Raw genomic sequence first — 26,135 nt, forward strand, 5'->3', positions numbered from 1 at the left:
ATAGCTTTGTTCACGTAACACCATGTGACTTCTGTATTTGTGAGCCTGAGCCGTGATTCTAACCCCTGTAACTCAGGCACCTATTCTACCATCAGTGGTGTCTTACCAAGCTCACGCCTATTTAGTTATTCGGGTTTGTTCATGCTTATAAAAATACATTTTAACATAGAAAGTCTTGTGACGCATGGAAATATGTGGTTAAATGTGTGGGTCACTTTTTATTAATCAACATGGATATATGGGTTTAAAAAATGCAAGTGAAAATCAGGATCTGGGATCAAACCTTTATTGTTTGAAAACTCTAACCTCTTTTACAATACAGTCATCTTTGTTACTTGTGCAATTGAATGAATAATATACAATGTTATGATTTAATTCAAGAAAGACACACCAACAAACAGGAAGTATTTCGTTTTACATGTGGACATTCTCCTACAGCGGGAAGACACGTGCTGTTAAATATTCTCGTTTCGCGCTTGTTTTTTTTATTTCTGACAGCACGGCTGCTTCCCTTTTAGATCGACGAAAGCAACTCGTCTCAGAAAGTGCATTTATTTTTTAAAGATTGCAAGTCTCACAAATTGTCCGGTCTCTCTGAATGTGCATTTCTTTATACACATACTTCTTGGTTGTGAGACACTCGAATCTACACATCCAACTACGACACACATCCAGAGAGATAAAGAAAATATATGTATATGCATGCCGTGAACATTCCTCCATACACATTTACAATAAATGTCAAGATCAGAAGCGTGTAACATTATTCCATGATAGTGCGTTTCCCCACTACTGAACAAAAATCAATTATTAATAATCATAAACTAATATAGACCCTCCAGTTAGCTTTTTACAGACATGGCTGGCAGGAAAGCCAGTGTGAGTGGGGCATGCTCTCTAATAAAGTCCTGTTATCTGTTATTTGGTCCACATTTACACCCCCCCCCCCCCCCCCTTCTCTGAATAAACCAAGGAAAACATGGGTTGACACAGCGAGCCAAGAAAGAAAGAGAGAAAAAGGAAGAATGATAATGGTTTGTCTTCTGCTCCGTCTGTGATAAGACAGTTAAGAATGATGCAAGATCTCTGCAAAAAAAAGTAATAAAAACATTCAAGCTTATTACAGAGTGATATTACAATTTTACACTTTCTTATTCCATGGCACGGCTTTTACACGGTAGAATTTGGTGCCCAGAGGAACTTTGAAGCGGTTTTGGGCCTGAAGGGGGGAAAAAAGACACACACACACACACGATTACAATTAAACAGCTGTAATTGCTGTTAATGATAGTACTTCATGATATCAAGAGCAATTTACATCCACTTAACACCTTTTACAAATACAAAGTAGAAACAGATACAAAAATATATACAACATAAACTTTAATGTTTCTATGGCTGAGAACTCTTAATGATTTACCTTTTTTGCCTGGCAATATTCCTTCTCCATGACCTTCCCTAGAACCCAGGGCCGCCTGGTACTCCCAGTTGCTACAACACAAATTATAATTATCAATTTTTAAACCATGAATTATGTTTTTATATTATTTGCACAATGTGCACTAGTAGATGTGTAATGATTCCTACTGTTTTAATTGCCGTGTTATGAGAAAGTCTAAACACTGATGGTCCAGCTCCATGTTTACTTTTTATACATTTATAAGCAATTTCTATTTACCTACAACATTTAAAATGCTACATATATGACACAAATTGCACCAAAATGTCCAGAACGCACTACAGACATCACAGACTGGACTGAATAATGAAGAACTCAATTTGCTTGTTTATTATTTTTGCTCATTATAACTTCAGTTTACATAATTTTTTGTATGTATGATTTGTGTAGGTCTAATTCATTAAATGACTCTCCAGGCCACCCATGGAGAATGGGTCCCTGCTGAGTCTGGTTCCTCTGAAGGTTTCTTTCTGTAAATTTAAGGGAGCTTTTCTTTGCCACTGTCACCCAACAGGTGCTGTTACTCAACAGGGGTTTTTGGCCTGTCAGTCCTGGATTCTGTAAAGTTGCCTTCAGACACAGTCTACTGTAAAAAGCATTATACAAATATTAATTTTATATTATATACAATTTTGCCAACATATTTTTTGTAACAAATAAATAAATGAATGGCGATCCGGTGGTGCAGCGGTAAATTGTGCTATGGTCAAGGGTTTAAGTCCCCAGCTATGTTATCAGCCAGTCAGGCATCTAAGTACAAACATGTCTTGGGGGAGGGGGGATAAGACAAGCTCACCACGACTGACTAAGATAAAGCAGTAGTACAGTATAACATGATGCAATTTGACCGGGGGTGTCCAATCTTTAGTACAAGAATGTAAAGTGGAACAGAATTGCGTTCAAAGCAAGTTTAATGCCAATGTGATTTGTAACATCTTACATTTTCCCCTCCTCTTCATACTGGACTGAAGTGAGCTACACGGCACACTGCATGGCCAAAAGTATGTAGACATATAGCCGTAAGCTTGTTGGACATACCATTCAAAAAACATAGTGGGCCTCAAAAAGGTACAGTAAGACTATAACAGACCCTTCATGAAACTATTACCACAAAACATTTTAACATATTTCACTTTCTACACCAGTTACAATGTCATAATCAGGAGGAGTGTCTGTGTTTTTATTTGCACTAAGTTTGCACCATGAGTACACCATGGCCAGAAAGATGCGACACAGGGGTGTGAATGGACAAACCTGGCTTGAGGTCCAGTGGGCCGAGAGACTCCGAGTGCAGGAAGTAGAGTGTGGGTCCTACCGTGAAGAGCACGTAATTATCGTGTCTCTCATCTAAAATAATAAGGACCAAATCTCCAACCTGAAACCTGAGATAAACGTTCAAAGTTAAAACAAGAAGTCTGAGAAGACTGAAGAAGAAATGAGAGTTGTAGAAATGCTTACTCTCGAATAGCAATTTTCTCTGAATGCCTGGAGGACACAGAGGACATGCTTTGGGACATCTGAACAAAAGAAGAAAAGTTCAAAGTTTTAATGGAATAACAATTGCCGTACAAAAATGTAATTACTATTTCATTGTATTTCATGTTCGTGTTTGACAATGATAACATAAGCCTGATGGCAGGGGTGAAAAAAATCACGTGGCCGGGATGAGCAGATTGAGTGTATGGGCGAGACAAGTGGCTCAGGAGTCTGCCCATATAGCAGCCAGCACTTCTTACTTCAATCCATCAAGCAAAAACCATATTATTGATGTGTATTTTTAAGTAAATAGTTAACATGTTTTTAAATTGAATGGCACACCCAGCCATGCAAATCCATTGCTTGTTATTAAGTAACTAGCTAGTCAAACATTCTGTTTTAAATACATTATATATGACATATCATAGGTCTGTACACTCTAAATCAATATAAAAGTTCACTTTGTCTGGTTTGAAGCAGTCCACTGATTTTGTGCAGACATGCTGACTTGTGCTCACAAGCATCAAGTGTCTAATCAAAAGAAATATCAGACAATCCTGCATCTAGAAGAAAAACACATCAGATTCCAATCTCAGCCCATTCAATCCTCCCATCACTGCTAGAGACAATATGATTACTTTCTGCTTTGTTGAGTGGTTAATCAGCAAGCTGTGAATGCAACTACTCATTTGCTTTTATAGCTTAATAAGTGTATTTTATTATACAAGTGCTGCAAGCTCAACATTCTGGAATTAATAGCAAAATGAATCAAACATGAGTTGTGTGCATAAATATATGCTATTACTTTAAACAATGACTTTTTCATTTAGTGCTTTAATATTTCGCGAAAAGAGAAAAACCTTCTAAAAATGATTTGAGAATTTCATTTCATTAGATCATGCTGCCAGCTAGTGGCCATCACCTGTTATGACCATGTTTAGGATAAAACAGTAAAATTTGCAGCCATGAAGCAGAAACGTCTTTACATTTTGTAAAACATTTTGCTACACTGGATTGTTTGTTTGTTTATTAGGATTTTAACGTCATGTTTTACACTTTGGTTACATTCATGACAGGAACGGTAGTTACTCATTACACAAGATTCATCAGTTCACAAGGTTATATCGAACACAGTCATGGACAATCTAGGGTCTCCAATTCACCTCACTTGCATGTCTTTGGACTGTGGGAGGAAACCGGAGCACCCAAAAGAAACCCACGCAGACACAGGGAGAACATGCAAACTTCACACAGAAAGGACCCGGACCGCCCCACCTGGGAACGAACCCAGGACCTTCTTACTGTGAGGCGACAGTGCTACCCACTTGTTGCATCCACCGTGCCGTCCTGCTACACTGGATTTGAGGAAGGTATCCAAACAGTACTGTTCTACTTTAAAATAAGATTCATTTGTTGGGTCTTGCTCTATCGGCTGCTATTTGTAAGGCTTTTTATAGAAATGTGCATGTGTTTGAGGGTGGGTAGGTCGATCTGGTATTGCTTTGTGTGAGAACCCAACACTGATTGGTAATAAGAAGTGGCCGCAGATTGAACACGTGTGGTGATCCAGTTCTCCTTGATCAGATTAGGGGTTGTGCAAGTGGGAACTGGAAATGAGTAGACCAGGAGATGAAGGGGAGAGGTGTTGCCCAAGAGACAATTAAATGAATTTGAATGAGATGAAACATACATCTACATTTACTGCATTTAGTGAACACTTTATTCAGTCACAACTGTAAGTTGCTTTGGAAAACAGTCCAAGCAATTGAGTGATGCTAATGGGCCTAACAGTCACCAAGTTGAGAACTAAAGTATTGACCCTCTGGACTACTAAAGCACTGCTCTAACCACTGAGCTATAAGGACTTTCATTTTCAAGAGGTTTAAATCCTTTAAATACTTTTAGAATAGTTAAATGCTAAGGCATTTTTCTTTTGATTTCACACTTAAGTGTTTAAAATGTGTGTATATGTGTGAAACATTAAAAGTTAGGGTGAAAGACTTACCAGTCTTTGACTGAGTCTTTTATTCTCTTCTTCCTTCATGTGCAACGTCTATAACAAAAAAATACAAACAGAAGTCAAACCACTACAGCCTTGTAGAGTAAACCAGAAAGCTGTAGTACAAGGTACAAGATACTAATCTAAATTCAGAACCAGAAAAACATCTACTCACTCGCTCCAACATCAGTATGCGCTGCTTCTCCTCTGATAGCATCAATGTGTTATCGCTACAATAAGATTAAAACAGAAGTTATTGATGGCATTTTGCACTTCATATGCTTGTATAGGACAGTAATAACCGGTTACACAAGACTCATATGCTCAAGTTTAATGTCAAACACAGTCATGGACAATTTCGACATCTCCAATTCACCTTACTTGCTTGTCTTTGGATGGTGGGAGGCAACCGGAGCTCCCGGAGGAAACCCACACAGACACAGGGAGAACATGCAAACTCCATACAGAAAGAGAGTCTAACCCAGGACTTTCTTGATATGAGGCAACAGTGCTACCCACCGAGCCACTGTGCCACCCTAGGTGAAGAACTAACTAAAAAATTAACTTCATAACTCCTATAAGATGCACGATTGTGAAGCAGTTCAGAAGGAAATCTATGAACGTTTCTCCACATCTCGATTTGCTGCCTAGCTGTAATTGCCAACTGCAGTATTTTTACAAAAAAATATGTGTGGCCGAGGCCCCATGATGGGTTTGCATCCTGTCCAGGGCATGTTATTGTATTGCACCCAGTGATTCTGGGCCCAAACCCAACGTGACCCTTCCTGGAATAAAGCAGTGGTAAAACATGAAAATAAAAAAGGAAAAGTCTTGAGAGCAACTAGATTATAATAAAAAAACATGAACATAAAAATGATTTGAAGTTACTCAAACCAAATATACGTTTTCAGAACTGACCATTATTGATGCTCGCAAACACATGGGTGCTGAAGCCTGTCCCTGCTGTACAGCATAAACACCAGTTGAGTTTGTGATTTGGATAATTTCAGCAGTCTGTATTTTGTATACATGTGTGTGTGTGTGCGTGCGTGCATATAAACATCCACTTACTGCACGGTCATCATGCTGGCTTCAACAGCAGAATCAATTCTATCATCAGTTCGCAGTGTAGCCACAGACATCAGCCTCTCTGTATCCAGTGCAGACAGAGCCGGCACTTCTGCAGGGGCGGGTCCACAAGCTCCAGGTGTCTCTACAGGAACAGTCATGGGATTGGGCACAAAGTAGGCAGAAGACACCAGGGCAGAACTTCTAATGCGGTTGAGCTCCTCCTCTAGGTGTTTTTTCTCTCGTAGGATAGAGGCACGGTCCTCAGTTAGACTTTCGATCAGGCCTAGAGGAGAAAGCCATAGGTAAGACATATATACACACACAGCCAAAAATATGTGGACACCTGACCATGAAGCACCCCGTTTGTGGCTATAAAAGCCTCCACATTCTTTTCAAAGGTTTTGAAGTGTGTCTTTGTGGGAAGTGGGAATTTGTATGTTTTTAAGGTCAGGCACTAATGTTGGGTGAAAAGGCCTGGCTTAAAATTAGTCTTTAAATTCATCCCAATAGTGATCAGTGGGGTTAAGGGTAGGTCTTTGGGCAGGCCACTGATGTTTCTCCACATCAAAGTCATCAAAGAATGTCTATAGAAACTGCTATATGCAGGCAGCACAGTCGTGCTGAAACATAAAAGGGGCTTCCCTAAACTGTTGCATATAGTTTATGTCATTGTTTTTAAACACCTCAACAGTGGGTGTGGCTGAAACACTTGAACACTTGTCATATAATTAGAAGACATCTTAATACCACTGCTGAATGTGCATAAACTTTCGAGCCCTGTGCAGCATTGCATGAGACACCGTCATGCTATTGCCTGCTATTGTATGGGGATGCATCAGTGCCCACAGCTTAAGTTACATATGTGTGAAGGCAGCATTGACACAGAGGCCTAAATTGGGATTTTAGAAAGACATATGCCACCATCAAGACCATAGTATATTCAGAAACACAATGCTAGATCACATTCTGCGGTGTGGTTCAGCTGTGGCTTCCAAGACACAGAGTTTGTGTGCTTGAATGACCTGCCTGCAGTCCAGATCTCTTACTTTAATCTGGTGCGGTGCATTAGGAGACCAAACGACATCGGTCACAGACTGTTGAGCAGCTGAGGTCTCGTATTAAGCAAAAATGTATTTACAAAATGCAGTTAAGTTGGCCGGTGAAAACTGTGAAAAAATTCTCTTTGCCTTTTTGTCAGGTAAATGATGCTTTAAGAGAATGAACAAACCACAAAATGTAATTACACAATTATATGATCTTACTTTTGTCTTGTTCCTGCTGTTCTGTCAGCATCTTAAGCTTCTCATTTAGTTCATTGATGATCTGCTCCTTCTTCCTCTTTTCACGTGTTAGTACAGTGTTAAAATTCATCTGTAGACAAAATGAATGTAAAGATTTGTAACCTGCTCCTTCCACATTTACTCAGAGTTATTTTCTTTATTCAGTTGCTATCTTAAATTTTATTCCTTAAGGAATTTTAAGGTGGACCATGAACAAATAAATTAATTAATAAACCACAGCTAAATATAAGGCTTGTGGCTACTAGGGATCCACCCATTTAATTGATCCATTTCTGATACCTCAGCAGTCTCTGATACCACAATAAATTGAACCGATCATGGTACATCCATACATGGTACTAAAGACTGAAATAAAAGCCATGTCTCTTACCTGCTGCTCAGCAATTAACGAGGTCTTCATGTTCTGCATCTCCTCATTCTTCCTCTTCACCAGCAGCTCAAGCCTGTCCAGGAGTGATGCTCTTTCTCTGTCAAACCTCTGCTGTAATGCCGATTCCAGAACCTCACTGTCTCCAGCATCACCAACTCTGCAACATCACAACCAGATGAGATTGGTACTTGTGCAAGCTGTCTTTTTGTTTGTTTGATTATTAGGATTTTAACGTCATTTTTTACACTTTGGTTACATTCATGACAGGAACGGTAGTTACTCATTACACAAGGTTCATCAGTTCACAAGGTTATATCGAACACAGTCATGGACAATTTAGTATCTCCAATTCACCTCACAGTGGGAGGAAACCGGAGCACCCGGAGGAAACCCACGCGGACACGGGGAGAACATGCAAACTCCACACAGAAAGGACCCGGACCGTCCCACCTGGGGATCGAACCCAGGACCTTCTTGCTGTGAGGCGACAGTGCTACCCACTTAGCCCCTGTGCCGCCCCAAGCTGTCTTTGTATTCACTGTTAATCATATGTGAGCCAATCAGAGAATGAGATTTAGTCATTCAGGTCAGTAAAGAACACGAGTAAAAAACAAATGGCTATCAGCACATCTATTTACAAGAATCTAAAAGTTTTACATGATAAATTAGTACACTGGTGATGTGGGAAGAAATTAACCCCGCCCACGAACACCAGAACGCACATCTATGACAAACAGCTTAAAGCCCTAAGGGGAAAGGATTCATTTATTGGGGGAATTTTCTTTTATGTGAAGTCTGACGGCTGATTCAGGTACTGTTTTATTTGCACAGTGCACAATTGCAGACATTGGGTGTGTTCGAAAAGCTAGTGTGCTGTCTACATAGGCAGCATTTTACGTCATCCTGTGCGCGCTCCCGAGAAGGAGGCTGTTCAAAATCCTAGATTCCTTAAAATCCACACTTCTGAGGCATCTTATTATTTCAATGTTATTTTGGCTCAGAAACGAGTGAGCATCGAAAGCGTCCTTAGTGATCAAGGCAATCCCAGCATTCATTGCGGGTCGGGTGCTCTTCTGTCACAGAAAAATAAACATGGCTGACGGGGCGGAGAAACGAATGGAGTTATTTTCAAACGTAAATAAAATATTACTGATTTTTAAAAATATTAGTGTTTTTATTTGCAAGTTCGAGCTTGTCCGGAAATGTAACCGTTATCGGTACATGAAGGGAGATGTTATATTGACGTTAGCGTGCTGTGCTACCTCAATCCATTGGTTTTAATGGCAAGATGCTAAATGCTAAACGCGAAATGCTAAACCCGATCGATTATCGCTGTCTAAGTAGTGCGTTCGAATAACCTGCCTTATAAGTCACTGACTTATTAGAATCCTCTCTACTAAGGCAGCTGCCTATGTAGACAGTAAGACAGCAAGGCAGCTCCCTAGGTTTTCGAACACACCCTATATGTCTATAAACCGCACCCCTAGGCTTAACCCTTTAGTTTTTTGTTTTTAGATTTTTATATCTTATTTCTGCATTACATTACATCAATAAAAGAATCAACCAATCAATAAATCAATCAATTCAGGTGGATAGGTAATCCCGGAGGAGAACCTGTAAAAGCTGAAGATGCCCTGGGCCCCCCGATAGACCAGTCCAATCCAAATCGGGCTTTAAATTGTGTCCCATTAATAGATTTGGGTTTGTATCCATGGCGGTGCTATAGACCGGTCGGGCCTCTACATGGCTGGTCATGTTCTGAAGGGGATGGCCAAGCCCCCGCAATGGACTGGTGTCTTATCTGGGTTATGTTACTGCATTGCACCCAGGTGAAACAGACCATCACAATTCAGACCAGGTTAAAGCAGTGAAAAGACTTAATGAAAAAGACTACAGTCAAGGACTCCCTGTCAAACACAAGATCATGTAGCTTACTTGTCGGCAGATTGTCTTCCTTCAAGTTGATCTTCAAGTAGTTTAAATCCTCCGAAGACTCTCGTTTCAAGCTCTTCCTCCTTTAACTCTACGTCCCTTAAGGCATCATTTAGCATTGTTTTGGCAGCCTCCTCTACTCTCATCTGAGCCTCCCGACGCTCGCGCTCCAGCTGTCCTGACAAAAGTGTGTTCTCCGCCTGCAGGTCACTAATGGTGGTTATCAAATCCTGCTCCTTCTCCTCAAAATTCCTCTGCTTCTCCTTAAGCTCCTTCTGTAGGGCCTTAAGCTGGTCCTCCTGCTGGTGCTGAACCTCAAGCAGGCGTTCCTCGCAGTCCTTCTCTGCGTCTTGAGACTTCTGCTTGAGCTCTGAGAACTCGTGGCGCAGCAGCGTGCTCTCCTTCTCGTGCCCGTCTACCAGTTCTGAGATGCAGTGGTCCTTCTCAAGGCGCATGAGCGCCCGCAGTTCGGCCAGACCCTGCTCCTGCTCCTCGTTCTTCTTCTGCAGCTGCCGGGTCAGTGTTTCCACTTGCTCCCGCAAAACCGACGTCTGGGATTCCATCTCAGCCTCCAGCGTCTCTGCTTGCTGGTTCTTGGCTTCCTCGTATTGCAAGGTAAGGTCTTCCATTTCTGTCTCTTTGAGTGCCATCTCCACTTCGAGTTTGCAGCGGGCATCAGCAAGCTCAGTGATGCGAGCTTCGTAGTCTTTAAAGCGGGCCTCTTGGGTCTTACGCTCTTCAGAGTGAGACACCATCAGCTCCTTCAGTTTGGCCTGGTTTTCCTGTGACAGGGCATCCAGGGCACTCTGGGTGGCCTGTTTTAAAGACTCCAGTTGTGCTTGGTGCTCCTGTTTCAGACGGGCTTCCAACTCATGGAGATGACTTTTCTCTGCATTTTGCAATTCTTGCCGTATCTTCTGCTGGCCACGTTCAATTTCAACATGCAGGCTTTCCAGCTGGCTAGCAAGAGAGTCTTTACACAGCAAAGCATCCCGGAGTGCATCAGTCTGCTCTGAAAGTTTCCTTTCTAGTTCCTGGATGGCCTGGTGGTGGGTGCTTCGTAAATCCTGTAGCAAACGCTCCCGTTCACCCTCCATCTGTGCCAGGTCCTTCTCCTTTCTCTCTACAAGCCCTTCCAGTTCCAGCATAGCCCGCTGGACGTCCCTGACAATGTTGCGATTGCCTTCTAACTCCTCTGTAAGCCTCAAGATCTGCTTCTCATGGTCTTCTTTTAAGTTCCGTAGCTCATTTTGGTGCGTTTCTGTAAGTTCCTCCTGCAAACTGCACCTTACATTGTCGACTACACCATGAACTTCAGCGCTGAACTTTTTCATTGCAAAGCCAAAGTCCCGTTGCTCTTTTAAAATGAGTCCCCGGAAGTGGCAGAAGTCATCCTTTACTGTTCTCAGACTGCTCTGTGACTCCTCTGCGGCCGATTTGTACTTGTCTACGGTCATCTTAAGAGTACAGATTCGGGAGTTCTCTCTTTCCAGCATGGTGGTGTCCTGCATCCGTTTGCTGTCTATGGCATTGATGACCGAGGAGTAAAGAGACTCGACCATCATCTCCGGACTTGTGGGATCGCTGACCGGATTGGGTGATGTAATGTTCTCCTCAATGACGAACTCATTAACTGCTGACATGAAGTCTGACTCTGGGCTCTCCACCAAAGAATCCAGATCTAAAGACCCTTGCTGTATCACGTTAGGATCCATGTTCGGGTGCCCTATGGTTTCAAAGTCAAACGTGTGGGCATCTATGCTGTCAGGGGACAAATCCTCCAAGGGGGCTGGAAGGGACACTGCCCGACAGCTAGGAGACTGTAGACTGAGAGGAGGTGGGGTTTTGGAGGAGGTAGGCGTGGTCTCTGTTCGGCTTTCAGAGCTGGATCTCTGTGCACTTTGGCTCCCGGAAACCTCAGAGGAAAAAACAGAAGCAGGAATATGTTAAAATGCTTTGACTAAAACACTGAAATCTAAAGAGGTACTACTAACATATAAAGATAGCTGGTTTGTACCTTCAGCTCGCTTAGTAAATCTGTGATGGTTTGCGACATTTCATCTACACTCCGTGCTTCTTGCACTAGCTGCTGAAGCGTCTCCGTATGTCGGTTCAAATGCTCAAAGTCACATATTGATGGAGTCCTGAGAAACAAAGTGGTGTTAGAAATAACGTTGAGAATATAAAAACATATACACTACATGGCCAAAAGTATTTGACACCTGACCATGAGCTTGTTGGACATCCCATTAAAACAAACAGTATTAAATAACAGTAATCTTTTCAGCTATATCAGCCACTTTTTTAAGAAATCTCCTCACAAGCCTTTGAAGTATGTATGTGGGAATTTGTATCCATTCAGTCAAATGAGCATTTGTATGGCCGGGCACTGATGGTGGTCAAGAAAACCTCAATTCATGTTCCAATTTATTCCAGAGCTTAGTGGGGGTTGAGGTCAGAGCTCCGTTCAGGCCACTGGAGTTTCTTTATTTTTTGTCATGTCTTTATAGAGCGTGCCTTGTGCACAGGGGCACAGCCATGCTTCAACAGGAAAGGATCTTTCCTAAACTGTTGCTGTGAAGTAGGAGGATATAATTTTCTTATTATAATTAATTTATTACACCTGTTAGCAATTGTTGTGGCTAAAACACATACAATAAATTCAAAAATAAGAAGGGGTGTCTCAATACTTTTGTCCATTCAGTGTACTACACACTCATAACACAAAATAATGGTTTATTGAGTTCCACAGTTTCTTAAATGACAAAATGTAAATATCCTGAATTTCCATGTGTGGACAGGCAACCTCTGCCAGCTGAACTTACCCTCGGTGGGTTCCACATAAACCTAATGACCGCATCTTTACACCAGCCAGAAAAGGGTTCACACACTTCTCTGTATTAATGCCTTGGGCTTTGGAACAGTATGTCTAGCAAGCCCATGGTCAGTTGTCCATAGACATTTGGCCATATAGTGTGCTCCATATATGCATTACAAATTGTGTTACCTGAGATAAGGCTGCACTTCAGCAGGACAGCAGGTCTTCAGATACTGCAGGTCAGTCAAGGTTATATCTGGAAGCTCAAAGTCAAATCTGCGAGGCTTTCTAGTCTAAAACCCACAAAAAGAGCAAGAAAGTGTCAGAGCCACCAGGAGAGTCAACCAAAACGAACCAAGAGCTGCAATATGTTGTGTTCAAACACTTACACAAAATGATGAGGGAGGCCAAGAGTCAAGTCCTCGAAATAAGCGATTTCTGAGAAATGACTTTCCTGCAATAGAGAAGGACAAAAGAAAGTTTTTAAACAAAGAATTCATGATGTCATGAAGTTTTCTATTTAGTAAAAATGTAACAATGTGTAGGGCGCTCAGGTGGCTTAACAGTAAAAAATGCTCTCGCACTGCTCCTCGCTTTTTAAATAAAAACAAACATCTGTAACAACAGCACCTATGCTCACAGATAATCTATGTGCTCCGATAAGGCATCCTTGGTTCTAGTAAAAACATTGGTCCTTGGTTCTCTAAAAAGCACCAAGGTTCTAAGAAACCTTAATAGAACCAGTTTAAGAGAACCTTGAAGAAACCTTGAGCTCTCGAGTTTGAGTCTCGGGCTGACCGGTGCTTAACAGACAAATATGGCTGTGTCTGAGGGAGGAAGAGCCAGATGGAGATTCATCTCCATGTAGCTGCAACACAGACACTGGGTGCCGACTGGCAGTGGAGGAATATAAAAAAAAAAAAAAAGCGCAGCACTACACTGCAGTCCTGCTTAGCCAGCATGTAGGCTGTGCAAGTGGCAGAGAGTTTGTGAGAGTGCACAGGGGAACTAAGTATATCAAAATTAGGACAACGGCTAAAGCAAAAAAGGAAATGGAGAAAATGGACCAACAGAAAGGAAGGATATGTTAAGGTAAGCGAATCATCGAGAGAAAAGAGAGAAGACTTTTAAATACTTACTAAACAATTTGCCAAATGTTTCCCTTTTGACCTTTTCTGCTTCATACAGGTTCTTCCCATCTTTAACCAAGGCGATGGCCCACTGGAAAATGCAAGCACAAGAAGTAATGCTTTTGAGATAAGAATGACCAAAACACTGTGAATATAAAATACCATCAACAGCATTGCTGAGATGCATAGGCCGAAACAGCCTAGCCATTGGGAGCTGCATTTATCAGTGCACTCTCAGTCAGTGGCAGTCCTAAGCCCGAGGGTTGCATAACCGGTGTACAAACTGTGCCAGATCAGGTATGCAGACCAGAATGATCCGCTATTTCAACCTCAAAAACACAGGAGCAGCAGAATAATCTATATTTTATAGATTAATCTCCTTAGAATTATACAGAAATATCCTGTAACCCAATCTGCATCTCAGCTGAGCACATGGTTAAAACCACCACCACAAAACATAACAGGCCTATAACAAAAATGAAACAGCTTTTTTTAAATCTTGGCCTTACCTCTCTGTAGTGTTTAATAAACATCTTTCTGCGCACCACTTCAACCACAGCCAGACAGTACATCTGAGGAACAGTGCTTAGAGCCTCCACCACACGCACTCGTTCCAGCAGCTCGGTCAAGAGACGTAGCAGCGCCTGCAGCTTCTCACCATCCTGATCCGCATGCAGCATCACGTAGCAGCACCATCTAAAAACATATTACATTTGAAATAAAAAAGCACAAATACAAAACAAATAAGGTTTGTGTGTATATATGTCGGCAAAGTAATACAGTTTGGTGAAAGCCATGTGGATATTACAAATAAAAGAGCACTTCTCAATCAATCAGATTCTAAGGTTGTATAAAAAAATTACACATAAAATAGGGGGATTTTCACATCATCCTGAACTAGTACTAATCCATTCTATACTAGTAGTGACCTGATGTCTGTATTAGACTGGTACTTGCCTAAAAACTCAACTTTCTTTAGATCTAATAAAAATTATGATCTAAAACAGGTCTTGGAAACAAAACATGTAACTTTTAGGACCGTGGGAATCCTGTAAATGTACAGTTAAAATAGTACTACACAGGCTACTGGTTGAGGGTCCCTGTCCTAGACCAGACCCAGGCCAGTTTCTTATGATCTCCTGTTCATCTGTGGTATTACCAAATGTATAACCTACTTGAGTCGGACTTGAAGGTTGTTGGCCAGTTCCTGTTTGGCAGTCGTGCACTTTTGCTTGATGTCCAGCAGCTTTCTGTGATTGGTCAGCATGATCATGAGCTGATTGGCATGACTCAAACACAGGTCCGGCAGCACTGAAGTATCCTTCAGGTTTTGAGCCCTCTCCTGATTGGCCAAAAATCCCTGTTGTGGACAAAAGCAACATTTTGGATTTTTCATATCATTAATGGGACTAAACCAATTTCTGTCTATTTAATAAACAACAGTCTACATGTCTGCTCCATAAAAACTGCACTACTAGCATTTTGTTCTAAAGTGTATTTCAAAACCACCAATCCTTCCTTGTGACCAAAGAAAATATTTAATTTTGAGCAATTTTGTCTTGTATGTTAAGTAATTCTGACTTAAATTGGGAGAAAAGGAATTAAAATGCACAGAAATGAAATAAATAAATAAAAATAAACTTAAATGTGATCCTAAACTGTAAAGCATCTCAGCAGATCAAGACCATACCTGAGCGAGCTCCTTCTGTTCATTTACTAGCTTTTTGCAGCTGGCGATCATTTGGTCGAGTGCATACAATCTGTCTTCAAGCCCCTTTATGGCCTTCATGTTCTGATTATCCAGTTTGGTAATCGTTTCCTGACACTCGGTGAGAAATGGCTGAATAATCTTTGGATCAAGCTGTAAAGAGAAACCGTTCACCAACATTACATCAATGTACTACATCAGGTAGAAAGTGTTAACTGTTATCATGAACTGTGACTACAGCAAATTTCTTTTGGGTCAAACATATACATACAGCAACCCAGATATTTTATGTGTTGGTCCAGAAAGTTCTGTCATTTAACTTTTTGAAGGGCTATCGAGTTCAAATCTCAGCTCTACTATTAGCCGACCAGGCGCCTGAACATACATGAATGTCAGAGGGTGGGCTGGCCAAAGGGATTTCCCTTCGCTGCTGCAATTGCGGCCTCTGCCGGCTGGTCGAGGCACCTGAACAGAGATGGTATATAACGGAGAGCAGTGCATGACTCTCCACACGCAATTCTAATCCCTGTGTGATCCCATCTAGAGAAGGTGAAAAGCTTTTGGCTACAGCCCTCCTTGGTCTGGGCAGGGGTCTGCACAACTGGGTAATTGGATAAGACTAGATTGTGAGTAAAAGAGCAAATACACAACTTTGTGCCAGGGTCTTTTCATTCCTCATTAGTGATTATGACTGACCATAGCTGGTGATTGACTGCACCCAATGAACTGAGCCTTATTACAAGCATTATTACAATGGTGAATCTCTGTACAGACCTCTCTTAAAGCCTTTTCTCCAGGTCCCAAATTAATTTGTACAAAAGTACAAAGTCTGTGGGCCAGTGGCAAGAAACAGGAACATTTGTCTGGATGGTCAGATGTCATTTAAAGCAAGCTTTACATTGCAGGGCAAATTTGCTTAATTTTGATGTTAATCACATGGACAAAGTAATGCATTTATTTAACCAGTTATTTAACCAGAATGACCAGCAGCATATTGGTCCTGTGGTGGTTGTATGGCGGTATTATACCATGGGAATGTTTCACTTAAAGTGGAACTGGTGAAGAATAAAGAAGAAAAAATAATCAATCAGCCAGATACACCTGGAGGTTCAAACAAGACAACAGCCAGAACACCCAACAAAACTGGATGAAATGAAGATTTCAGAATGGCCTTCCCGAAGTAGACTGTTCTATACAGGGGTGATAAAAAAATTTCACTAGCTTTGTTGTTTTTTTTTTACTTTACGCTTTCTCTACTTACTCTATTGATGGAGTCGAAACATTTCCTCACTACAGCCTCCACGTCATTGGGTCGATCCTGAACATTGATCCAGTCCAAAAGTGTGACGTTAAATGTAGGAGAATCTCCTTTATCTTGCACCTCCTGTTGCGATTCCTCCTCCAGCGCCTCTTTTAAGCCACTGCTGCTTACCAATCTGTCCTGAGCCATCGGTTCCCCTGATGTGGGAGATTTCTGGTTCCGCTGACCCTCTCTGGAGCGTGAGATGGCAGTCTGAGTGGATGTCTCCCCACCTCCTTCCTCATCAGTGTCATACTCAGGTCTGGGATGGGGGGAGGAGGATTTCTCCAGGCATTCTTTGTAACTGTGGCGGGTCAGGCATTCCAGCAATGGGACTTTAGCCATGACTGAAACCGCAGTTCCGAGCCTGAGTGGACAGAAACAATTCAACATTAACAAAATTTTATGAAGTCACAAAGCAAATTTTAGTGTAATTAAGGCTCATTTACAGCTAGGGTTGGAGAACTAGGAATAATACAGGGTGTAAAAGATGCACATGTATGGTATTCAAAATACACTGGCAGTTGGTAAACCCCTGTTCACAGCACCTCTCCCAACACAGACTCCTATTTAATAATTAAACATGATTAAATTAACTACTCAGTTAAATTAATATTTTTTTGGGAACTGCCCCTGTCATAACAAAAAATAAACATTACATTTCACATAGCTGATGTTTGTCAAGCAAATGAAAAAAAGCTAAGCTTAAAAAAAAAAAAAAAAAATGAACTGGTGCACTGTCCAGAGTGATCCTGCCTTGCACCCACTATTACCTGGTGAACCTGACTAGGATGAATTGAAATTAAATGGAAAAAAATTAAACCCATATAAGAACCCATCTACATCTCTGATGACTCCAACTCTGGGTTGTGAACCAGTGATGTAAACACACACACTCACAAACACACACACACAAGTGCACCTGTATTATTACACCATTGTTATTGCATTAATAGCCATACAGTACACTTACTTTGTTAGCTTTATTTTAATATCTTCAAAATCCTGTTGGTAATTAGTGTATGCAGTGCTGAATTTGGAGAGCAGCTTCTGATAGGACGTGGTACAGTCATCTAGGTTGGCCATGATGGCAGCCCAGCCCTGGTGCTGAAGATGTTCGTCATGGACCAGTTGTTCACAGAACGAGCAAAGCTTCTTGGCAACTTCAAACATTTCCTTCAAAAGGGAATAAAAACAGACTTCATTTTTTAACCTTTTTTTGCATTGTCCCAATCTGGATATATTTAATTCCCTTGAGCACTCAGGTGCCTGAAGGTTGCATGAAACCATGTGAGCCAAGAAAGGCCACAGGCTGGCACACACCTTCAACGTGTGAAAATCAGCTGGCAGCATCATTACACCGATTCTTACAGAGAACCTTAACCTGTACGGTGGACCACAATACCCTCTCTGTATTCTTCCACCACTTGTACCAGTGACTCCACCAGAAAGTCATTGTTGTACAGCAAGGAGATAATACCCCATCAGGCCTTCATTCCCTCAGAAAAAACAACTGAGACTGTTCATACACATTTACTCAGTGAACTCAAATATTAGCTTTCAGAACAAAGTGAGGTCCAAACAGACATGGTTTGCTAGATGCTTGTGGAGGACCTCCAGTAGCCTAAATAGAGCCCTTACAAAAATGAAATGAATGGGCAAAGTCTATTAAGAGCCAGACCTTCTTGTCCAACAATTGTGCCCAACCTCACAAATGCTTTTTTTTTTATGAAGTGGGCACAGGTGGGCCTTCCCAGAGGAATAAAGTCTGTTATAGCTGTAAATAAAGGGCAATGCTCATGGTTTAGAATGTCCAAGAAGTTAACTGTCACATACTTTTAATTCACTTTTAAATCACAGTAACATAAATGTGAGTGTTGGATCAATGCAGAGGTGTTATTAAATTACCATAGCGAGTTGAGTCCGTGAGGCGACCGTGTGAAACACAGCAGGCATCATGAGTGACTCCTCCACCTTCACTTCCATCTTGTTCTCGATTGAGAAGGTGGTTTTGGGGATCGTGGGTGCCCGGTCACACAAGATCATCTCTTTGTTGAACAAAAAGATAGGGTTTGTATCCTAGGAAAGGAGAGAATAAGCTTTATTAAACCATCCTAAACAGGTAAACATTAGAGAATGTTCATTAACACCTGGTATACTTATGCCTCGATGTGCCAAGACTCAAAACAGCAGTGTCATTTGGAACATGGGCTTTTGGGTCTTCAGTTTGGCTAACATTTTAACTAATGCTTTTGTCCTTCTTTTTACTAGCAAATTACAAAAGCCAAAATGTCTAAAAGCACAAATGATTTATTTAATGTGACTGGTGAGTGAAAGATGACTATAATTAACACCAGTCTGTTCTCTGTACCTCACCCTGTTCCATATAGATGACTTTTATTATTGAGCTTTATTTTTATTATATTTAGGTAAACAGACCAAATACATTCCTTGTCAAATCATTTAGTGTCAATTCTCCAAAAGGATACCAAATTTCACTTAAATTAAAACTCAGTAATAAGGTAAACTCTAAGAATTGTGTTGATGTATGAAATACAATGACTTTACTCTAGTCAGATAGAACATGTCTACTCTTGTCTAAAACCTGACCAAATGTCCAAACCCTCAACTGTAAGGCACTGGTTTTCTAAAGCTAATATTATTTAAATCCTGAATGGAACTTTGATGCACTAAAATCCCAACCAGCAACTGTTTTGCATCAGTGTGAAGTTTGACTGCATGATAAACACTGCACATGTGGACCCGTGTTGATTTTCTGGTGGGTTTTTTGGTGGCACAGCTGTTTTAGTGTGAATCCGCCTGCCAGCCATCTACACAGACTTGACTGGATAAGATTCAAACCCAGATCTCAGCCTTGGTGGGCTAGCACATCATGTGTGTAAAACACTTGGTGCCCAAACAAATTTTCCAGTAATTATATAGTTTATAGGGGCATGTAAAGCATCAGTTTAAAAAAAAAAAAGCATCACATGGTGCTTACAGTCAGTCAAGGTTTCTAGCATGATGGCGTTTGATATTAAGGCCATTGCCTAAAAAATGCGTTCATGAACCAAAGCCTGCACTGTTCACTGTTTCTTTTAGGGAAACAATGCACTAGTAATCAAATCACACACAATAAAATAATTCTGTATAAAGTTTGTCTTCATTACAAAACATGAAATGTCTAGTTCTGATGTTATGGCTGAACATCATTTCCCACTAAAATCAACAACAATAAAACATTAAATCACAGTGACATCATGTCTCACCGTGCCGGCACTGTAGCTGCACACTCGCCTCTCTGCCACCATACACTCGCCACCATTAACCACCAGCACCTGGTGCTGAGTGGCAATCTTGTACTTAGCCTGGATGGCATGTTTAAGGTCCAAGACACTAAAAGAGAACAGCAACAAAGACGTTGTTCAGTCAGGTAATGAACTACATGCACAAAAATACAGAATAACAGAATAAATCTGCATGCAAAATGCACTTAATTTTAATTACAGCACACAAAATACTTTCACCTGAAGTGGACTGGACTTGTAGTGTAAATTCTCACATACACCAACTATTGGTAGTAACATGTCTGGCCCAATTATATCTTTGCAACACTAACCTAGCCATTGGGTGTCCAAAGCCTGGATAAATAAGGAAGGTTGCATCCAGTGTAAAAACTGTGCCCAATCAAATAGTACTGGTGGCCAGTGATAGCTCAGTGGTTAAGGTACTGGACTAGTAAACAGAAGGTTGCCGGTTCAAGCCCCGCCACCACCAAGTTGCCACTGTTGGGTCCCTGAGCAAGGCCCTTAACCCTCAATTGCTCATTGTGTAAGTCGCTTTGGATAAAAGCGTCTGCTAAATGCTGTAAATGTAAATGTAAATGTAAATAATAAGGCCTGCTATGGTATATGGCTTGGAGGTGTTGGTACTGCCTAAAATACCAGAGGGAGCTGGAGGTGGAAAAGATGAAGATGCTGCGAATATCGATGGGAGTGACGATGAGGATGGAGATTAGGAATAAGTTTATTGGAAAAACAGTGCAGATAGGAATGGTTTGAAGACAAAGTTAGGGAGGCCAGATTGAGACAGTTTGGGAAAATACAGATGATGGATGAGAGTTCTATAGTAAGGAGGGTATCAAGGAGGAGAGGAAGGCCAAAGAGAAGAATTATGGATGCGGTGAAGAAGGGCATGCAGGTGATTGGTGTGACAGAGAAAGATGTTTAGGACAGGGCAAGATGCATACATATTATCCACTGTGCCAACTTCTAACAGGAGCAGTCAAAAAAAAAAACACATCTTAGAAACAAAACACGTTATGAACAAATATATGTGGACACCTGACCATGAACTATCACAGTCTAGACATCACATTCTTGTCACATTCAAACCACTCTTGTCTGAGGGCTTTCCAGAAGATTTTGGCATGTGCTTGTGAGAATTTTGCCCTATTTAGTCGAAAGAGCATTTGCGGGATTAGGCAGAGACGTTGAGTCATTCCTTTTTATTCCAAATGAGTTTAACAGGCTAGAGCTCAGGGCTCTCTACAGGCCACTGGTGTTCCTGCATGCCAAACTCGTCCAAGCATGTTATTTGGACTTTTCATTGTGCAAAGGAGGACAGTCAGAAAAGAACAGGCTTTTCCAGACTGTTACTAAAAATTTAATAATTGATTTTATTTATCTTTTAGAAATGGGTGTGGCTGAAACACCTGACCTTAATGATTACAGGGAGTGTCTACACACGTGGCCATTTAGTGTAGTTTAATTCAAATCAGATGCTCAAAGTCACTGATAATTCTTTGGATTTACTGTTTGGCATGTAAATCATCATCAAGATTTTTTATAATGGATTTATTCCGAACTATATAAATATTCCAGCTGGAAAGCTGTTATAACTGGAAAAAGGTTTTATCCTGTTCTAATAGTTTTGTCATGTTAAAGTGAGCTGCCCACCACACACAGATTCACACTTACTTTCAAAAAACAGTGCAAGACAAAATATAAGAAGCGTCAACTGATACAAAAACCACTTACGTTTGGACTGCGAGTTCGGTGTCAAATGTCAACGTGCTCCCATTATTGACCTGGAACACATACAACTTCATGTTGAATTCTCCACTGAGCTTCCCTCCGACTTGACTTCTTCATCTAGTCTGTGATGCTCACCTAACAAAAATGGGGAAAAAACAGGTAAAACCGTATGCCGGAAATAGAGAGTCACTTTATGCCCTATGTTCACCTCCTCTACTAATGCCAGGGGAAACCCTGACCTGAGCTGAGCTTAAAAAATTCTAAGATACTAACGAAAAGCATTTATTAAGTATATACACTGATCAGCCATAACATTAAAACCACCTCTTTGTTTCTACTCTCACTGTCCATTTTATCAGCTCCACTTACCATATAGAATCACTTTGAAGTTCTACAATTACTGACTGTAGTCCATCTATTTCTCTACATAACTTTTAGCCTGCTTTCACCCTGTTCTTTAATGGTCAGGACCACCACAGGACCACCACAGAGCAGGTATTATTTAGGTGGTGGATGACATTACATCTACAAGGTGAACCAACTAGGTAGGAGTGTCTAATAGAGTGGACAGTGAGTGGACATTGTATTTTAAAACTTCAGCAGCGCTGCTGTGTCTGATCCACTCATACCAGCACAACACATACTAACACACCACCACCATGCCATTGTCACTGCAGTGCTGAGAATGATCCACCACCTTAATAATTCCTGATCTGTGGTGGTCCTGTGGGGGTCCTGACCATTGAAGAATAGGGTGAAAGCAGGCTAAAAAGGTATGTAGGAAAATAGATGGACTACAGTCAGTAATTGTAGAACTACAAAGTGCTCCTATATGGTAAGTGGAGCTGATAAAATGGACAGTGAGTGTAGAAACAAGGAGGTGGTTTTAATGTTGTGGCTGATCGGTGTACATGTGTGTTTGTCTGTATAGCAAAGTTTGTGTGTATGTGTGTGTATCTAAGTTTGAATGTACGTGTGTGTGTGTGTGTGAATGTGTATTTAAGTGTGTGTATGTTTGTACGTGTGTGTGTGAATGTGTATCTAAGTGCGTTTATATATGTGTGTGTACGTCTTTACCTGTGTGTATGTTTATCAGGGTGTGTATTTCAGTTCGTGTGTGTGTTTTTACCTGGACAGGCGGCTAACAGTGAATTTGACAGGCTGAGTCATGTTGTTTGTTAAATTTGACTGAAACATTTGTATTTATGTAAACGGTCTAAATTCAGGTTTACACTGAAAATAGCAATAACAAGCAGTCTGTTAAAAAGTAATAAAGTCTCGACATAATTTAAACATAAATAAAATACATATTATGTGTCACTAGATATGTTCTTAACAGCAGCTAGTGTGCGCTTTCCGAATCCCACCTAGCACTTAGTTACGCAAGCTATATGCTATATAAAACGATTCTCCATATAACAGTACAAAGTAAAATATTCTATTCAGAACACATCTCGTCAAAGCTTTACATACGCGAGTGTCTTATTTATATCACCGATAAATTTCAATAAAAGCTTTAAATGTCCCCAGTTACGTGAACGCGCTAGCTTGTTATGCTATGCTAAGCTATGCTATGCTACTGCCCAGCATCTGTCAGGGAGCAAACACAACTGCCGTTCGATCGCGCAACCTTGGGAGTCGATTCCGCTTCTGATTCTTTAAACTCAGAATCAGTAAGTCGATTCAGTCAAGTCCACAAATAATTGAGTCTATAATTCTAAACTAAAAGACAGGTTAGGAAAAAAGATCTTAAAATGAAAAACAAACACATAGTTACTATTTGTGTCCTTGATGACAAAGACTTCACCTTGTCAACTTTACATTGTATTAATTTTACAGCAATTTCTGAAAAAACTACTAATAAGTCAAAATATTGGTAAATAACTGTCACATAAAACACTTAATGTCCTAATCACATCATATCACAATTGTGAGATTTGAACAGACAACAATCTGTCAAATAAAAAGTAAGGATGACAAATTTTATTGTTTTCTAGTAACTTCTGGGTTGCCATACAATTAGTGACCCTGCACACTCTGTGCCCAGCTAATTTCCTTGTATATATATTGTATTTTTTATGCCTCATTTATGATTGATGATTGAATTTATTATTGATATTATTAGAATGCCATGAAGAAACAGGTAGAGATTAATTACATTGTGTGTCAAAATATGTCTGGCAATGACTGAAAATTACATTGTTTGTTTTACATTCTTTTTTTCCCTAAAGTGCTTAACCGTCTGGCTGTCATGGTTTTGGTCATTATGCCATTGTTTTATATATGTGGCCGGTGCAGCAATCAAATACAATAGCCCACTAACACTGAAATTGGAACTCCAGTCCGGCCAAACTATAAATTATTACTATATCTTTAAAGTTAATAGTTTCATCTGCATCACCAGGTAACAATGGGCACAAAGCAGGAGGACCCTGGACAGGATGCCAAACCATCACAGGGCTTTGGCGATACCCCATTTAGACATACCCAATCATGTCTGTGTAGACACCTGACTAGCTAATAGCACTGGTGAGATTCGTAATACACTTCTGCATCACATGAGCACGCTTAAAGTTAGATCTTGTAATCAATTATTAACCCTGCTGAACAAACTTTGGAAAAATCAGATTTGAAGTGGTATTAGATAACCGTGTTATGACTCAGTTTTACAGACTAGACTCATAAAAATAAACTCGCTTGAATCGACGCTACTGTGTTAAAATTCAGTTTCAATTTCCAGTACTGTATTACAAAAACTGACTCGTTGGAATCGACTCTACAAGTTATGGAGTCGACCCTCATTTTAAGAAACGAAATAGAAGAATCGACTTTTTGGAAACTCTGACCTTATTACCACTGTCAGCGTAAATATATAAAAATAAATTGCATGTTAATCATTAATATACAAACTAACGAGTAAACGCACTGACTATCGCAGTCATACTATGTTAAGAACAATGGCTTCACTAACAGATGGTTTGACTATATTTACTCGTTTTTCCCTGAAGAAAACGAACGCAGACTAAACCAGCACAAGCTCCAGTAGAGGAATCTAAAACTTACTTTTCGGAATCGACTCTCAACTAATCTGGCTTTTAATTACCGGAGTATAAAAACTGACTCGTTGAAATCGACTCTACAGTTTCAGTTTTGACCCCTATTTCGAGTAGAGGGATAGAAGAGTCGACTCTGTGGATCTGTGGATCTGTGGAACACATTTGACCCTGTCAGCGTAAATAATGTAATATTAATAATATAGTTACATGGCGAAAAATTCATAACTTTTGTTTTGTCTTATTAATACATAAACAGACGAGTAAAAGCACTGACAGTCTGTCATACTAAGTTAAGAACAATATCATTAATGACAGGCGGAAGCTTTAATGATAACAACTCTTAAACTAAAGTGTGTCAGTGCTGCACAGCGTCTATTAAACTAAAGTCGTTTATTATTCGTACACAACCTCACAAAACAGTCAAATCCGCACAACCTGCTGTTAGCAACCATTAGCTCAAACAAAACACTGACTGTGTCAGTGATCTTACAACCTCGTATCTTCAGCTGGTAACGTTGTTCTAAGTGTCAGTTGCTCTAATAATATGTTTGTATATTAAATAATAAGTTATTTATTTACCTGTTATTGGATGAGGTCCACGGTCGGCGTTAGCATGAGCAGCATATCGGCTAGCTCTGATGCTAATGTATCGCTAGCTGCACATAGAGTACAGTAGATTAGCTGCTGTGCTAAGTGGCTAAAGAAAATCTGCTAGCAGTAAAACAGACGGACTTTGGCTGTGTCAAAGCACGAATACATAAAGAAAAAAAACTCAGTTTAAAACAGAACCCATTTAAAATCCAAGTACTATAAAATAAATATGTATTTAAAATAAATCCTGTTAAGGGTCTGTACGAACAGAAGAGACTGTGTGTCTGTGTTGTTATTAATAACAGAGAGCTAACTGAGAGCTAACACCCTGCTCTGTTTTGTTATTGTCCACACCGACGTCATTGGGCCAAACACACCAAACACTGGCACTGGCACCCAATTCTTCCTCTTCTAGCAGATTGACAGAACAAACTGTTGGTGCTTTGCCTCCACCAGCTGGACTGGAGTGTACCAAGTTTGACGTTTGTGTAACTAGAAGTACTGCACAACCCCTCTGGTTTTTTTTTTTTTTTTACAGCCCATTTTTTATGAGCCACCTCATCCGCATACCTGATCTGGCACAGTTTTTACACCAGATGCCCTTCCTGACGCAACCCTTCTTATTTTTAGGGACCCTTCTTGAGACCGGAACTGAGAGCACACTGACAAGTGCACCTGCCAGTGGCTAGGCTGTTCGACCATCTCAGTGTTAGTAAGCTAGCGTATTTTACGCCACTCACACAACAACATGTGTTCGATACTCATCTCTGAGCAGTTTTTGTGACTTGTTTTCTGGCTTGTTTTTCACCTGTCTGTGTGTGTTTCCTTTCCTTCTCTTCCGTTGTTCTGCTACCGTCCAACACATGCAGAAAAGAGACTGGTTATTCT

General features: G+C 40.6%; 1 protein-coding gene across 2 annotated transcripts; it reads right to left on the reverse strand.

Annotated features, from left to right (window-relative positions):
• Window positions 1-270: 270 nt before the first annotated feature.
• rb1cc1 (RB1-inducible coiled-coil 1) lies at window positions 271-25,584 on the reverse strand. 2 transcript variants are annotated; one of them, XM_062992697.1, is made up of 23 exons: window positions 25,236-25,584; window positions 21,604-21,735; window positions 19,834-19,960; window positions 18,473-18,643; window positions 17,538-17,740; window positions 16,526-16,931; window positions 15,247-15,417; window positions 14,732-14,916; window positions 14,066-14,252; window positions 13,566-13,647; window positions 12,816-12,880; window positions 12,616-12,719; window positions 11,626-11,752; window positions 9,612-11,524; window positions 7,677-7,833; window positions 7,268-7,376; window positions 6,006-6,288; window positions 5,110-5,164; window positions 4,941-4,988; window positions 2,918-2,976; window positions 2,714-2,841; window positions 1,421-1,491; window positions 271-1,219 (listed from the first exon to the last, which is right to left on the reverse strand). In XM_062992697.1, the coding sequence occupies exons 2-23, from the start codon at window positions 21,672-21,674 to the stop codon at window positions 1,142-1,144; spliced, it is 4,800 nt and encodes a 1,599-aa protein (XP_062848767.1). In that variant the 5' UTR covers window positions 21,675-21,735; window positions 25,236-25,584; the 3' UTR covers window positions 271-1,141. The 2 variants fall into 2 exon arrangements, with proteins under 2 accessions (XP_062848767.1, XP_062848768.1); XM_062992698.1 differs by lacking the exon at window positions 25,236-25,584 and adding an exon at window positions 22,730-22,816.
• Between the last annotated feature and the right edge of the window lie 551 nt (window positions 25,585-26,135).

The sequence above is a fragment of the Trichomycterus rosablanca genome, chromosome 3 (genome assembly GCF_030014385.1).
Source record: "Trichomycterus rosablanca isolate fTriRos1 chromosome 3, fTriRos1.hap1, whole genome shotgun sequence".
NCBI classification, from domain to species: domain Eukaryota; kingdom Metazoa; phylum Chordata; class Actinopteri; order Siluriformes; family Trichomycteridae; genus Trichomycterus; species Trichomycterus rosablanca.

Excerpts from the sequence above, each read along its gene's own strand:
- rb1cc1 (XM_062992697.1), bottom strand. The coding sequence starts at position 21,674 with ATGAAGTTGTATGTGTTCCAGGTCAATAATGGGAGCACGTTGACATTT. Across the intron at positions 17,741-18,472 it reads CACGGACTCAACTCGCTATG|GAAATGTTTGAAGTTGCCAA; the intron begins GTAATTTAATAA and ends TCCCTTTTGAAG. Across the intron at positions 6,289-7,267 it reads ACAGCAGGAACAAGACAAAA|GCCTGATCGAAAGTCTAACT; the intron begins GTAAGATCATAT and ends TTTCTCCTCTAG.